The sequence below is a fragment of the Aquarana catesbeiana genome, linkage group LG03 (genome assembly GCF_042186555.1).
Source record: "Aquarana catesbeiana isolate 2022-GZ linkage group LG03, ASM4218655v1, whole genome shotgun sequence".
NCBI lineage: Eukaryota > Metazoa > Chordata > Amphibia > Anura > Ranidae > Aquarana > Aquarana catesbeiana.
The window spans coordinates 378,297,530-378,313,815 of NC_133326.1; the positions used below are offsets into that span (position 1 = coordinate 378,297,530).

Below are 16,286 nucleotides of genomic sequence, written 5' to 3' on the forward strand. Positions count from 1 at the left end.
GATGGTATTGGCCAGGTGATGACTAATGCCTGGTTTCCTCCAGACCTGATGCTTGCTATTCAGGCTAAAGAGTTCAATCTTTGTTTCATCAGACCAGAGAATTTTGTTTCTCATGGTCTAAGAGTCCTTCAGGTGCCTTTTGGCAAATTCCAGGCGGGCTGCCATGTGCCTTTTTACTGAGCAGTGGCTTCTGTCTGGCCACTCTACCATCAGGCCGGATTGGTGGAGTACTGCAGAGATGGTTGTCCTTCTGAAATGTTCTCCTCTTTCCACAGAGAAACGCTGGAGCTTTGTCAGAGTGACCATCCGGTTCTTGGCCACCTCCCTGACTAAAGCCCTTCTCCCCTGTTTGGCGAGGCGGCCCGCTCTAGGAAGAGTACTGGTGGTTCCCTACTTCATCCATTTACGGATGATGGAGACCACTGTGCTCACTGGAATTTTTTCTGTACCCTTCCCCAGATCTGTGCCTCCATACAATCCTGTCTGAGGTCTACAGAGAATTCCTCAGACTTCATGGCTTGACTTCATGCTCTGACATGCACTTTTAACTGTAGGAGCTTTCATAGACAGGTGTGTGCCTTTCAAATCCTGTCCAACTGAAATTTCCACAAGTGGACTCAAATCAAGTTGTAGACACATCTGAAGGATGATCAGTGGATACACGATGCACCTGAGCTCAATTTTGAGTATCATAGCAAAGCCTATGAATACTTGTGCACATGCGATTTCACATATATATATTTTTTTTTTTAATGAAAAATTTGCAAAGATTTCAAACTTCTTTCACGTTGTTATTATAGGGTATTGTTTTGTAGAATTTTCAGGAAAAAAATCCTTTTTGGAATAAGGCTGTAACATAACAAAATGTGGAAAAAGTGAAGCGCTGCAAATACTTTACGGATGCACTGTATGAGATATAGGCACCTCCTCCAATGGGAACAGGAAGCACATCACCAAATATATTTTTTAAAAGGAAGTCCAGCTGAGCCGGTCAATTTTGGCTTTTCCTCCAGCTGGGGGAGATGCAACACTTGGAACTTGGATGGGGGAGACCTCTGTTTCTCTGGTTTTCCTTCTCTTTACCCACCCCTCTTCCTACCTGGCTCCCCTGGGAGCAGCTGCTCGGATTCTCTGCAAGATTGCCCTACTCTGTATGGGAAGGAGGTGGCTTGGTTCCCTTTTTCTCTTTCTCTTTTCTCCTGGTAAAGGCCATGTCTGGAAGAGGCACACCATTGACAGGGACCAGCATTAGCAGCATAGGCTCAGCTGTCTGGCTGCTTGCAGTGTAGAGCACTTTGTGGTGGAGGCTCACGTGGTAGCTGAGTTGGTGTGTGTGGCTTGGTTGTGTTCCCGTCTGACCGGATGATGCAGGGGTTTTAATCCCAGTTCGCAGTGAAGTCATTTTCAGGCACCAGAGAGTTCTAATCCTCATTCTTGGTGCAGGGAGGAGCTAATACTGCATTTTGCCATTCTTATTAGTTACTACATTTTTCGTTTTTGTAGCTACCCATTCTGTTAGCTCAGGCAACTGGCAGTGGTTGAGTAGTATCAATAGCTGCACAAGTGGAGAACTGGATAGACATTACTGTCTCGTAAGATGCATGCAAACAGGAGGGCAAGAATTTAGGCCATGCTGCTCAGGTGCACTAGCGAATGCGTGTTATGCCACATCTTAGCATGCTATACGTTAAGGCAGCCCATTTATATGGATGGGCTGTCTAATGCACCAAAATATTTACATGCGCTGTTTTTTTCCAACACAGCACACCACATTGCAGGGTAGTGCATTTTCACATGTTGATTAGTACTACTGTGTGAACTTAGCCTTAGAGTCTGGTTACATCATGCTTGACTGTTGTGTGCTTGCTTGTCTAAGAATCTGTTTCAATAAAATGCAGTATATATGTCACACTTTTCCTTCTCATTTGTCATGTTTTCTACTTAAAAATCTCAAAAATATTATGGAGTTAAAAAAAAATGCAGCGTATACATGTCACTAAAGAATTATTTTCTGTCTTTTGTGGTCTGTATTTATGCCTGGCATTATGCTGATTGCCAAAAATGTAGTGTCCTCTATCACATACCTAGTATCTGTTTCATTTTTATTTATTCAGATTTTCTTTTGTTCTTGCATTAGCAGCAACACTATATCGGAAGCAAAGATGAAGAAGAAAAGGTATGTCTCTTTAGGACTTTTTTGAGTTGTGTGGTTATTGTTTTGGGTAAATTCCAAAGGGACCTTCATAAGCTACAAAGCAACATTACTACAGGGCGGAATTGGGGCCCATTCACACAAGTAAAGTCTGTTGCGGTGCATTTAAAATCCAGCATTGTTTTCGTTGAAGCAGAGTTTTTAATTTTCAGCCCTTTTCTCCAGCGCTGCCATCTTTACTCGACATCTGACACATGCATTAACGGCACAAGTTTCTAACAGGTCTACGGGACCTGGCAGAGATGCCCATACACAGATATACTACAGATCTCTGCCAGTACATACGTGGCCTCTTGAAATCAGGTCGTGTCTCATATTCTAGGAGGCATTTTGTAAGATGTAGTGCATGCACAGACACTCTGCGTTGTTGTTTCAGAGTTCTGGCATAGACCTGCACCTGAGCATGCGGGGGGTTGTCAGATCAACCTTGCCTAGGCCAGAATTTGGGCTAAATATTGTTGGACAGAGACAGGAAAGAAGACCGTAGAGAAATGAATACAGTTCCACTTTAAGGTGCATTGCATTAAGGGAGCAAATTAATTTGAATGGAAAGCCTATCCCATCACCATAACAAACAAAAAAATCAAACCTTCTGCATTTTTGCTAGTATTGCTTACCACAGTTAACAACATTGTTCTGAATTGGGGTGCCATTCACAATGAATGGCAGTGTACCAGACTTGTAACTTGCTGTAAATGATCCTCTAAACTCAGGCCAATGCATACCAAAGTTAATGGGAGGTCTACATAGACTATAAGTTCATAGGCTATTAAAATGTGTTGTAACAATTTTCTAAATAAAAAAAATTAGGGCAAGGCTATAGCCCATGGCCTTTTTTCGGCTATAAACAATGTAAAGCGTATTTCATAAGTTGTGGGCAGTGGTTCAGTGAAAACTGTATTTAGCCAATGCCTGAAAAGTATCTTTTCAAATCCATGAACACCTATTTGCAAAAGACAGCACCTCTGTCTAAAGTAAACAGTGCTTGTTCTCATAAGATGCCATCCCCTGAATGAAACCACGTGCAATCAACTAGTCGCTGGACATATTTGCTATTTTTAAAACCCTCTTGTTGCATTAGTCCCTAATCTTAAAGAAAACGTTTGGTTTGTATAAAAAAAAACAAAAAAAAAAAAAACACTCCCCTCCATACTACAGCATCATTGTTATGCTGCAGCTGTCCCCTGGCAATCGCATGACTACTGATTGCTCAGTTCTTGGTCAGATATATATGTATGTACGCACCTACGTTTGTGCTCGCCTTTGCACAGGGGAATAGGGACACGAAAATTTTTTTTTTTTTTCAATTTTTTATTTTTACACTGTTTCTTTAACAAAAAAAATGTGATCACTTTTATTGCTGTCACAAAGAATGTAAACATCCCTTGTGACATGATTAGGCTGTGACAGGTACACCTTATGGAGTGATCTGGGGTCTATTAGACCCCAGACCTCTCCTCTGGCCCCGAAGCAACCGATCATTCTGATCAGCTGCTTTATTTGGCAGCAAACGGCCAGTAAACACAAAGCCGGAAGTGACAAAATACTCGTTGCTTCCGGTTTCTTAGACCATAGGGATCATTGGGGACCTTCTGGTTCTCGATGGTCAGCCAGCATAAGTGGCAGCTGCAATCCCAATACCAACTTCCCTGGTGGAACAGGAGAGCCCAGGAAGGTAGCGAAGGGGGGCACCCCCTCCCATTGGCTGTAAAAGCAATCCAGCGCCTTATTAGCCGCTAGGATTACTTTTACAAAAGAGAGCATTGCCGACCAAAAAAAACCTGCAGGCATCATCCCGGTATAGAGCTGCACGATTCTGGCCAAAATAAGAACCACGATTTTTTTGCTTAGAATACAAAGATCACGATTCTCTCACAATTCTTGTGACGTAAAATCTTTCACATTGTACAAAAATAAAAATGGGCTAACTTTACTGGTTAGTGTTTTTTTTTTTTTTAGTCATTTTTTCCCAAAAAATTGCATTTGAAAGACCGCTGCGCAAATACAGTGTGACATAAAATATTGCAACAACCACCATTTTATTCTCTAGGGTGTCTACTAAAAAAAAAAAAAAATTATATAATATATAATAAATATATATTATTTGGGGGTTCTAAGTAATTTTCTAGCAAAAAAAATGATTTCAACTTGAAACCAACAAATGTCAGAAAAAGGTTTAGTGTTTAAGTGGTTAAACTTTTTTCACTTTCATACAGTCTATTCCATTGACAAATTGGTACAATGTTTATACTTGAGTTCAACTGATAAAGAATGTTTTGATTCTTGGCAGACTGCCCAGTTTTTTTTCTTTCTTTCTTTTGATGCTGTGGCTTCAGAAGAGCAGAGAGAATTCTTTGCATAGAAAGAATTGTGAAACCCTTTAGTCAAGATTGCGATAACGATTCTTGACGATTAATTGTGCGGCTCTATCCCGGGATAACCACTGCATCTCAAGGATGTACAAGAGCTTCCTTGGGTAGCAAGTGGTTAAAGGAAAAAATGGTTACGCTATAATTGGCTTGGTAACCACTCCTGACTTTCAGGTCTTGGCTGTAGTTAAAGGGGTTGTAAAGGTAAATTTTTTTTATCTTTAAAAATAACAAACATGTTATACTTACCTTCACTGTGCAGCTCGTTCTGCACAGAGTGGCCCCGAACCTGCTCTTCTGGGGTCCCTCGGCGGCTGTCTCAGCTCCTCCCCGCAATAACTAACCACCTTAATGCGAGCTCCCTCGCATGGTGGTTAGTTATTGCGGGTGCGCTCCCGTGATACAGCCGGCGGCTATAGCCGCTCGCTGTATCACTCGGCCCCCCCCCTGGAGCGCCGCGTCATTGGATGTGATTGACAGCAGCGCAAGCCAATGGCTGCGCTGCTTTCAATCCATCCACTATAGCCAATCAGCGACCAGGCTGATCGGCTGAATGGAGGTCGGGAACGAGCGGCCGAGTTTCGAGGTGTCAGGTAAGTAAAACGGGGGGGCTGGGGGCGGCGGTATTATCAAAAGTTTTTTCACCTTAATGCATAGAATGCATTAAGGTGAAAAAATGTATACCTTTACAACCCCTTTAAGACTTGCTGGTAGATACTCCATCTTTATCCGAGGACTGTGTTTAGGCATAGCTTTTGACTGTTTGGTTAGGTGGACAGCCAGTCAGAGCATTTGCCTGAACATAGTTCCTGCATTATGGTGGCATTATTGCGTCTCCCTAACTATTGCTAGATAGAACAACAACTAGCCCAAGCTTAGATCTGTTATTAGTTGAATACCTGAGTCGATTATGAAGCTCTTTTCTTGCTTGTTAGGTGTTAGGGCGGTAGAAATGGGGATGTAAATATCAAGAATGACATCTGTTGACTTCAGTTCCTTTTTGAAAGCTGTACACCATTTGGTACGTCAAAGATATAATTTGGCATGTGATTATGTAGGCACTACATGCACTAATAGACCCTAATATGATTAAATTAAAGAAAATGTGTATAATTGTTATGTAATATATTTTATACACTGTATGTTGCATAGTGGAATTAGTCCATTGCCACTTCCTCTGCCTTTCTGTTTTGAAAGCCAGTACAGAGGTATGGCTAAAGAGCTAGAGGAAGTGTGTAGTGCAGGATCCTGACATTGCACCCATGCTCCACTGATCGCAAGTGCAATGCCTTGCAGGCTTCTGTGGAAAAACAAAATGCACATTTTTTTTTTTCCAGCAAAAATATGTGCGGTTTGTTGTTTTTCTTAAGGGTGAACTTCGCCTTTAAAAAAACATTAGGTGAGAAGTTTGCTTTAAATGTACATATCTAGCTAAAGGAATTCATTTTTTATTTTTTCCCCTCATTTTCAGGCCTAAGAGTGTAACAAGCTCCAGTAGTGAAAGCTCAAGCAGCAACAGCTCAGACAGTGATCCCTCTTCAGACAGCGAGGATAGCTCCAGCTCCTCTTCATCCTCTGAGGACAGCTCTTCCAGTTCCTCCTCCTCATCAGAGGACAGCTTCTCCGAGTCTGAATCAGAGTCTGAATCTGAGTCAGAAACTACCAGTAGCAGTGATACAAGCTCCAGTAGCAGCAGTGAAGAAGACAGTAGCTCAGATGAAGAGCCACTTAAGAAGAAAAGAAAGCATTAGATGACAGCATTTGTCTCAGTTTTTTTCAAGGCATCCACATTGGAATGACGTTATTCTTGGAGTCTATACTTTAAAGAAATACCGTTTTAATGGTGAACTTGGTGTCCTACCCTGTACAAGTTTTCAATCCTTAGATTTTGTTACTGAATGTTTATTTCAAACTAGAAATATTGCTTACATCAGTTTCTATTTTTCCTGTATTTTACTTTCTAGAATTAATGGTGACTTTGTTTCCCTTTGAAAGACCAAATATTTACCGTTCAAAACAACACTCTAACATAATCTCTGCACTCCATTTGCTATGTAGGGTAACATAAAGAGGTTTTACAATTTGATCCAAAAATACTTTCAGATTATATGTATGGCATATGTCTTGCAACTATACTTTTCCAAATGTGTGCCACCTGTGGATCTGAATGCTATTTGGGGTTGCACAACTGGTTTTAGGTACCCCAGATGATCAAATATGATTCTCATTCTGTTGAGTCTTGTCAGGAATTCTATTCCTAGGGACCTGTAGGCCAGACGAGCTGCAAACCGTTTAAGTGGTGCCAATTTAAAAAGGGCTGAAAACTCTGATCTACATTATTATTAGGTTACAGAAAGCAATATTTGTAACTGAATGCTGCCGGATATAGGTAAACCCCCACTTATTTTTCATTTGACTGTGTAGAGTTTGGGCAACAAGCATGTCTGATCATCAGAAACGACCATTTCACAGAATGGAATATCTCTATGTGACTGTTAATCCATTCCCTTTTCTATGGAACATCAATCATCCAATTGGGTTGAAAGTTATCATTGTTTGTGGTAGTTTGGAAGTCATTCAAGGACAGGTAGACATCCTATCCTCTCTCATTCTCACTGAGACATCTGCTTGTCTTTGGCTGTTCTTATTGTTATCCAGAGGAAAAAAAAAATCTTGCTTTTGTATATCGGTGGTGTTCTTAAAGCCCAACTCCATATTTTGCTAAATAAATAAACCAACAGTCATCAGCATGTTTAAAGAGGAGCTCCAGGCAAATATAGTAGCTGCTGACTTTTAATATTAGGCACTTACCTGTCCAGGCATCCAGCAGTGTTCTCACCCGAGCTTCAATTGGCTGTCGGGTGTTGGCGCCGCCATCTTGAATAAGGGAAACTGACGGCAAACTGAGCCGGAAGTCGGTGTGTGTACCTGTCAAAGCCAGGTGCCTATTCCTCCACCAAAAGGGTGCCAAATGCAGTGGATTGGGGGTGGAGACGGACAAGCTGAGCTTCCACTTTTGGATGGAGCTCTGCTTTAAAAGTAATAAAAAAAAAAAAAGTACCCAACCTCTGGTGTGGTCCCTTGGGATCCATTGATGGTGCGCTGTCCCTCTTCTGGGTTGAATGATGAAGGCCATCAATCAAGCCATTTCTTGTGAGCCCAGGACATGATAGACTCTCCCCCAGCCCCCCCCCCCATGGCACCACATCAGTGTGTGGTGCTCCTCTCTGCAGAATTGAGGATCTGTCAGCTACCAATGGAAGAAGAGGTCCTGTGACGTGATCAGACCGAGGATGCCTGGAAACTTTTTTGTATGGGGTGAGGGTACAAAAAAGAAAAGAGGTTGGGAGTGCATCTGTGGGGGGAGGAGATTAATGGGTATTGTGAGCCCTCCTCAGTTTGGTTTTAAGGAGGTTTTGCATCGAAGTATAAATTTAATTGAAAACCAACAAGTGTGCCTGAGAGCAGAATCTGTATGATGTTATTTTATTCATGCTAGATAGTGGTTATTGCACAATGCAAAGAGACCAAAAAAGGGAGAGCTGAATACCTCTGTTACCCTCATGGCCTAAATGTGAGCTTTTTTCTAAACTTCACAATGCTTTTTGTGCTTTTGTTTTTAAGCAGTGTTTCTTGCATATGACACTGCTTAGACAAGGGGCTTTGGGAGTATACAACCAATCTGTTTGTATGTTTGCTCACAAGTCAGATTTTCTTTCTGTAGCACAGTGTAGTGTGCTAGAAACCTGCCTGGGATAGCAGTGGGTAATAGAGAAACCAGGTCTTCTACACAGTTCAATAGGCATTATGTAGGTAGTGTGTGTTCATTTTATCATATCCATAGAGTGACAGTGCACAGATAACAAGGTGTAAAATGTATGTTCTCAAAGCGAACAACTTCTATAATACTGCTTTTGAGAGTTATTTTTATAGAGGAGTATATAACGGAAGATTTATCTGAATAAACATTGGGTGATATCAGGGTGTATTAATAACTGAGTGGCCTATAGTGTTCTATTTTTATGACAAAAGAGAATAGAGTGATATGCCCAGTACTTTTTAAGTATTATAGTTTGGTTTTATTTTATTTTTTTTGTAAACCTGTTGGGATAGAAGTACAGGAACTGCCATTGTAGATGGCCTTAAGGCCCCGTTCACAACTAAGCAGAGTATTACAATCGTATTATGAGCTTTTTAGAAGCGTTTTACATGTGTATTCAAGCTTCAGGTGTTTTTATTCTAGCCAATAGAAAGCAATAGGGGGAGGAGATTCGGGGTGGAGAGCTGCTATTTTGTCAGAAAACATGCAACAAAATACTTGTTAAAACGGTCATGTTGGACATTTTTCAGGCGTTCCCTTTGAAGCCTAGGGGCCAATCTGCCTAAAAAAAATAAAAAAACAAAAAAAAAAAACTCATGTACTTTTTTGAGCGACAGTAGTTTTGCTACATGCGAAAAAAATGCTCAGATGTGAACAGGGGATATTGAAATGAATGGAATGGTTTGTTGAGCGTATTAGAGCTACAGGCTTCAAGCAGAAAATCGCTCAGGTGCGAATGGGGCATAAATGCTAGTGGTGTCCCTGTCATGGTAATTCTTTGGCTTTAGTGGTTTCAAACACTGACCCAGAACAAGTATGCAGATCAGTTGTTCTGCGTTCACTTGCTGTGTTTTTTTTTTTTTTTTTTTTTTTTCTGGAAGCCGGAATTTAGAAAGCACTAAAGTAGAAGATTGCTGATAATTAGCAATTTTAGAGAAAATGCAGCAACGACAGCTCTTATATTTCTGTGATGATCTGTTTTCCTTTTAATTTTTTTGTGCAATTAGGCCCCTTTCACACTTGTGTGACTTCAAAGTCGCGCGATTTTACCGCAATTTTGCAGGCGCGATTTTAGCGCGAATTTACGCGATTTTGTCACGATTTGGGATCAGTACTACTTTGTACGACTTTGCCACAACTTTGGCATTAACAAATGAAAACATACATTGAGTGGTTTGAGGCTTGTGCTTACAAAGTCGTACTGAAATCGTGTCTATAATATTCAGGTACGATTTGCATGCTACTTGAGGGTTTAACATCGAGGTCTATGGAGTACAACTCGCATGGAAGTTGGATCAAAGTAGTGCAGAGACTACTTTTGAAGTTGGCACGACTTAGTCGTGCCAATATGAATGGTAGTCATTGAAAATCATGGAGAATGACTTGTCATACGATTTTGCAGTACAAAATCGTGGGACAAGTCGTATAAGTGTGAAAGGGGCCTTAATCAAATTGAAAAACTGAATTGTATAACAAAAAAGTGCCATGTCTGTAAATAAGAAAGTTTGCAACATCCCTGTGTTGCAGGCTTGTCCAGCACAATGAAGATTAATGTCACATTGTATCAATCTTTTTGGTTAATAAATGTATGATGTTTTGCTTTTTATTTTTTTCTTTCTTTTAAGCTGAGTGAAGATATAAGCTATGGTGCCATTGGACTATTTATAATATCCCCAATACCTGTAAAAAAAAAAAAAAAAAAAAAAAAAAAGGTTTAAAAACTGTAGCCTCTTTGTAGAAAAAAATTGCAATTACAGGGGGTCCCCGACTTACGAACATCCGAGTTGCAAACTTACGATCGTGGCCCGAGTGACGTCACTGCCGGCCGACGCCATCTTCCTCTCCTTGCTGAAGTGAGCCGTTCCTGGCCTTACTGCGAAGTTAAGGGGCCCCCCTCGTCATCCTGCCTGCCTGGACTTGGATCGCAGACACTGCTGCTTTTACCATCCATCCATCTGCTGTCTCCTGTCCCTGCCACCGATGTAAACAGTGAAAGGGGAGAGCTGTGCTGCTCCCCTCTCAGCTGTGACAGGAAATCTAGCACAGTGCTAGGACTCCTGTTTTGGAGGTGACAGGGTCAATAAAGAGAACCTGTCGCCTCCAATTGCTATCAAACAGGGAATTGTTTTCTCCTGTGTGATAGCAATAAAGTTAAGTGAAAAAAAATTGAATAAAAAAAAATAAGAAATACAGTAATGAATTAATAAAATAACAAAGTAATTTAAAAAAGTAAAGAATAAGAAAAATAATTTTAAAAATAGGAAAGTTATACAAAAATAACAAAAAAGTAAACGACAAGCTGGATTTGCACTTAAAGGTACTGTTCCGACTTACAAACAAATTCGACTTAAGAACAAACCTACAGTCCCTATCTTGTTTGTAACCTGGGGACCCCCTGTAGTTGCATTTGCACTATTGGTTTTTCTCTTAGTCCCCCTGCAAAACTTTCACAAATACTTGTTGAGCCTGCCAGTAACATCCACCTAATGCAGCTTCCTGTGATAGTGAGGTAACAATGGTGCACTGCTTCTGAATTCCACTCTTATATAGGCTGTGTGTACTTGTACTATGGTGGGATGAAAAAATATCTTGAAGGGGCACAGCTATCAGCATTGTCACAGCTGATTCACAAGCTTGCAGGTTGTCAATTAGCGCCTGTCCACTATCTCGATTGACTATTGCCTCTGTTGCTGAAAGTACCCACTCCTAGTATTTTTTTTTTTTTTGCATTCAACCCAGCGGGTTGGAGCCACTGTACTAACAATCTGATATTAGTACAGTGATCTCCCTTGCTGTTCCATTGTGTTCTGACGGGGGACTGCCTCCCTGCCAGAACACTCCAGCCAGTGCCGAGACCGCTAATCGGGAGTTGTTGGCAGACCTTTTTCGGTTGTGCCCCTTCGACAGAAGCCAGCCGAACAGCCGGGTTCTGTCGGACCGGCTGCAGTACACACGGGCCAAATGTCGGCCGGTTTCTATTGAACCAGCCGATGCTGCCGGACATTCGGCCTGTGTGTACGGGGCTTAAGTTTTTGGGAGGGAGGACATTATTAAGACAAATGAGGGATTTGCCTCAGTCAGGGCAGGCAAGGGAATGTTTGTTTTGCTTTATGATGCTTGTGTATTTCATGGTAACTGGATTCGGCACTTGTTTAGACTGTCATTTAGTTTTACTATACTTTAAAGTTACATATTCATCCTGTGATAGTGTGGCAACAATGCTGCACTGTTCCTAAATTCAGAGCAGAGTTGCCATTCAGCACCTGCTCACACCTACTCCTGCTCACTGCATTCTGGATTGGCAGCACTGTTGCTGAAACTCTCCCGCTGTATGCTGCATTGTCCGAGAGGGGGAGCATGTGAGACACCAATGGAATATTTGGCTCAGTGAATCTTTTAGTTTGTTAGAACACTGTATATGTTAAATAATGGCCACAGTTTTTAAATTAACTTGGTTTACTCCCTTTTTTTTTTTTTTTTTTTAAAGCGTTGTTGCATCTCAGTGCTGCTTATCCCATGCAACCACTTCTTGTCTACATGCATGGTATTTCTCAAAGTGGCTCTCATAATGAATGGAAAAAACCCCTATGTCAAAAATGTATAGAGAAAATGGTGGCCAAAGAATCGCAAGGGTATCTGAAAGATCTGCTCAGCTCCTTCAGGAAAGAAATAAAGAGCACCATGGCACCACTACGCTTAGCTATTTAAAAGTTGGAAGCGCCATTAAGTGCCAGTCAGACCAGTACCCTGTCTACCAGCGGGACACGCGTTCCTTCAGGGAACAGACAGAACAAGAAGAGGATTCTGATGAATCCGAATCGGAGGATGGACTTTGCTCAGACACTGATGGGGAAAATGCGGTTTCAGAGGGCAACTTATTTCTCTCATAGAATACGGATAGCCTTCTAAAAGCCATAGTGGACACGCTAGGCATTAAAGAACAAAAAGCCACAGAGCTCACAATACATGACAAGATGTATAAAGGGCTACAACCCAGGAAACCTAGAACATTCCCTGTACACCAAACTCTTAAAGATATCATCAAAAAAGAGTGGGAAGACCCAGAGAAAAAACTCTTCATACCAGCCACAGTGAAAGCGCAGATAACCGTTTGCAGAGACAGACACCAAAACCTGGGCTAAATGCCCCAAAGTGGATGCCTCTCTGGCAAAAGTAACAAATAAATCTGACTTAGCCTTTGATGACGCGGATACCTTTTAAGCAACCCCATGGACAAGAAAATAGAAGCTCTTTTAAAGAGGGCCTGGGAAGCAGGGGCTGCGTATCGGAATACGGCAATAGCTTCCACCTGCACAGCCTGGACTTTACTAATCTGGTTAACCCAGCTTCAAGAACTACTGTAGAGTGACACGCCTAGGGAAGAATTAATAAAAACCATCCCTACACTAACCAGAGCGGCAGCTTTTCTAGTAGATGCCTCAGCTGAAACAGTCAGGATATCTTCAAGGGCCACATCGCTACTCAACTCAGCCGGAAGAGCCCTGTGGCTGAAATTTTGGGGAGGTGTTATCTCTTCCAAGAACAGACTGTGCGGGATTCCATTCACTGGAGACTTACTTTTCGAGCCTGAACTAGAAACGGTCCTAGACAGGATCGCAGCAAAGAACAAGGGTTTTCCCCAAACCAAAAAGAAACCAGGAAAGGCGCCCTTTCGGCAATTCAAAAAATTCAACAAGCCGGGAGCACAGAAGCGCTAGGGACATCAAAACAAAAAAGGCAAGGGTAAATTCATCCTCAAGCCTCCTAACCCAAAGAAGAAAAAAGAAAAAAACAATGACTGTCACCAGGTGGGGGGCAGACTCGCAGCCTTTTCCCACCAATGGACGGAAGCAACAAAAAACAAATTCATCATACGCACCATAACGGATGGCTACGCAATAGAATTTTCCACCCCCCCAACCAAGTACCTAGTAACCATGCTACCAAAGGACCATGATCGAGCAAAGGCCATTTTAGAATCTCTGGAGAACCTACTGGATCAGTAAGTAATTCGCCATGTACCTCAAGAAGAGGAACAAAGGGGGTTTTATTCCCATATCTTTGCAAAGAAAAAACCGTCAGGCAAGCTAAGACTCGTACTGAACCTCAAACCACTCAACCGAGGAATAAAATTAAAAAATTCAGAAGGGAGTCTATTTACTCGATCAGAAACACCCTACCATGGGAGACATTTATGGTGACAATAGACCTACAGGATGCCTACCTACATGTCCCCATAAAGGAGGATCCTCAAAAATTCCTGAGGTTCGCAATACAAGGGCCAGCAACTACTCTGCACCTGCAATATACAGCTCTCCCTTTCGGGATCTCTTCGGCACCCAGGAGCTTCTCAAAGATAATGGCAGAAGTGTTAAAAAGTCTTAGACAAGAACAAGGCATTGGCATAATACCATACTTAGACGATCTACTGTTCTTTGCAGATTCAGCAGAGGCCCTAGAGAACAACCTGCGCACAAGTATGTCCTATCTGCAAAAGCTGGGATGGACCCCCAAGCCAGAGAGTGGTATATTTGAGCTATGTACTAGACTCCAGCCTAACAAAAACCTTCCTAACAGAAGAAAAGAATGAAAAAAATCACACAGGCAGTAACCTCCCTAAGAGGGACCAACGCCATAACAATCAGACAAGGAATGGCCGTACTAGGGCTGATGACGTATTCTATTCCAGCTATCAACCTGGGCACAGATTCACATGAGACCTCTACAGAATTACATTCTGTCCCGGTGGGATAGCAGCCACTCATCCCTAGACAAGTCCATTCCTGTTCTGACCACAGTCAAACAAACACTCCAATGGTGGCTCAATCTGCTTCGATACATTGAAGGGTGCAAATGGGCTCAATCCGACCCAGTCAGGGTCACCACTGATGCCAGCGCCCTAGGCTGGGGGGCACACAGGGAGGGCCTCTACTCACAGGGAAAATGGAGCTCCAAATGGTCCCAAGCCTCCTCAAACATGAGAGAGCTAAAAGCTGTGGGGGAAGTATTAAAAGCGTTCAAACCAGCAATACAGGGGAGAGACATAAAGTTACAATTGGACAACGCCACAACTGTGGCATACCTAAACAGGCAAGGTGGGACAAAGTCCCGAAGCTTAATGAGGCTGATGGAGACAATCCTACTATGGGCAGAATCAAACATAGTCAATATCGGGTATCCATCTGAAAGAAACAGACAATACCCTGGCAGACTTCCTGAGACCCAGAAGACCATAAAACAGACGGAGTGGTCACTGAACCAAACGACCTTCGCACAAATCACTCAAAAGTGGGGGGTACACAAGGTAGATCTATTTGCCTCCAAAGCTAATGCAAAATCACCAACATTCTTCTCTCTGGACCCCACAGATGGCAACAGCGGAGTAGATGCCTTCAGCCAAAGCTGGGGATAGCAACTGTGCTATGCATTCCCTCCAACTGCCATAATACCAAGGGTGATTCAAAAAAATAAAGGCAGAGAGAGCAACGGTGATACTAATAGCACCGCACTGGCGCCAAAGGACATGGTTCAGCCACTAGAAGAACCTCAGCATCCAACCTCAACTGATGGACCGGCCAGATCTCCTATCGCAGGGTCCAGTCAACCACCCGAACAACAGAATCCTGAAGCTTTCGGCTTGGTTACTGAAAGGGTAAGACTTCAGAACAAAGGACTGTCAGACAGGGTGATCAATACCATCCTAGACAGCAGGAAGCCCGTGACTAGGGCAATCTACGAGATGGAGGAAAAAGTTTGTCTCCTGGAACAAAAACAAACCAATTTCCAACAGAGGAATAATCCCAACAATTCTGGATTTCCTACAAGATGGAGCAGACAAAACAATCTCCCCAGGCACGCTGAAGGTACAAGTGGCAGCACTCTCCTCGTTCATGGACACCAGGCTCGCAGAAGACCCGCTGATAAAATGATTCCTAATGTCACTTAAAAGAGCTAGACCAGCCAAAATGAATAGAACTCCAACTTGGGACATGTCCACAGTGCTTAGAGGATTTCTTTCCCCTCCATTTGAACCAATGGAAGATAGCTCAGACAAAAACCTCACTCTAAAGTCTGCACTTCTTGTGGCCCTAGTATCAGCCAGATGAGTGAGTAAAATCCAAGCCCTGTCTATATTGGAACCATACTGCCTAATACATTTAGACAAAATAATTCTCTCATCAGATCTAGCCTTTCTACCCAAGGTCTCTTTAACGTTCCATAGAACCCAAAATATCATCATCTCTTCGCTTCCAAAAACTATGGACAGCAAAAAAATGAGACACAACAAACTCGATGTAAGAAACACACTCATAACATACTTCAAAAGAATGAAGGATTGGCGAAGAACGACCTCCCTTTTTGTCTTCTATGCAGGAGTCAACAAAGGGAAACGGGCATCCAAGAATACCATCAGCAGATGCATAAGAATGGCCATACAGATGACCTATGAGGCACAAAATCTCACTCCACCAGGCGGGATCAGAGCACACACAACCAGAGCCTGGGCAACCTCGGTCACAGAGAAAGCAGGGGCAACTCTGGAGCAGATCTGCCGGGCAGCGACATGGTCCAACTTCAGTACCTTCGCAAAGCACTACCGTACAGGGCCGGACTGGGGATGAAAACCAGCCCTGGAAAAAATGTCATACCAGCCCCATAGCATTATTATACCAGCCCAACAGCATAACGTCATTATTTTCTTGTTCATAAAATGGAAAACCATGCATTTTAAAGCACATTTAAAGAGTGCATTATATATAGATAAGACACATATAAAAGCACATAGGGCTATATATATATATATATATATATATATATATATATATATATATTTATTTATTCAAAAGTGGAATCCCACATCCCACCCGGCCACAGCACATATACG

At 42.3% G+C, this 16,286-nt stretch overlaps 1 protein-coding gene across 2 annotated transcripts in view; it reads left to right on the forward strand.

The window, feature by feature from the left end:
* ZCCHC10 (zinc finger CCHC-type containing 10) overlaps nt 1-10,007 on the forward strand; it is a 60,006-nt gene extending 49,999 nt beyond the window's left edge. The window contains exons 3-4 of one of the 2 annotated variants that reach the window (XM_073620655.1): nt 2,138-2,176; nt 6,053-10,007. In XM_073620655.1, the coding sequence (XP_073476756.1) occupies nt 2,138-2,176; nt 6,053-6,332 (319 nt within the window). In that variant the 3' untranslated portion in view covers nt 6,333-10,007. The remainder of the gene's footprint in view (nt 1-2,137; nt 2,177-6,052) is intronic. The other variant, XM_073620656.1, reaches the window with a different exon arrangement.
* The last annotated feature ends 6,279 nt before the right edge of the window (nt 10,008-16,286 follow it).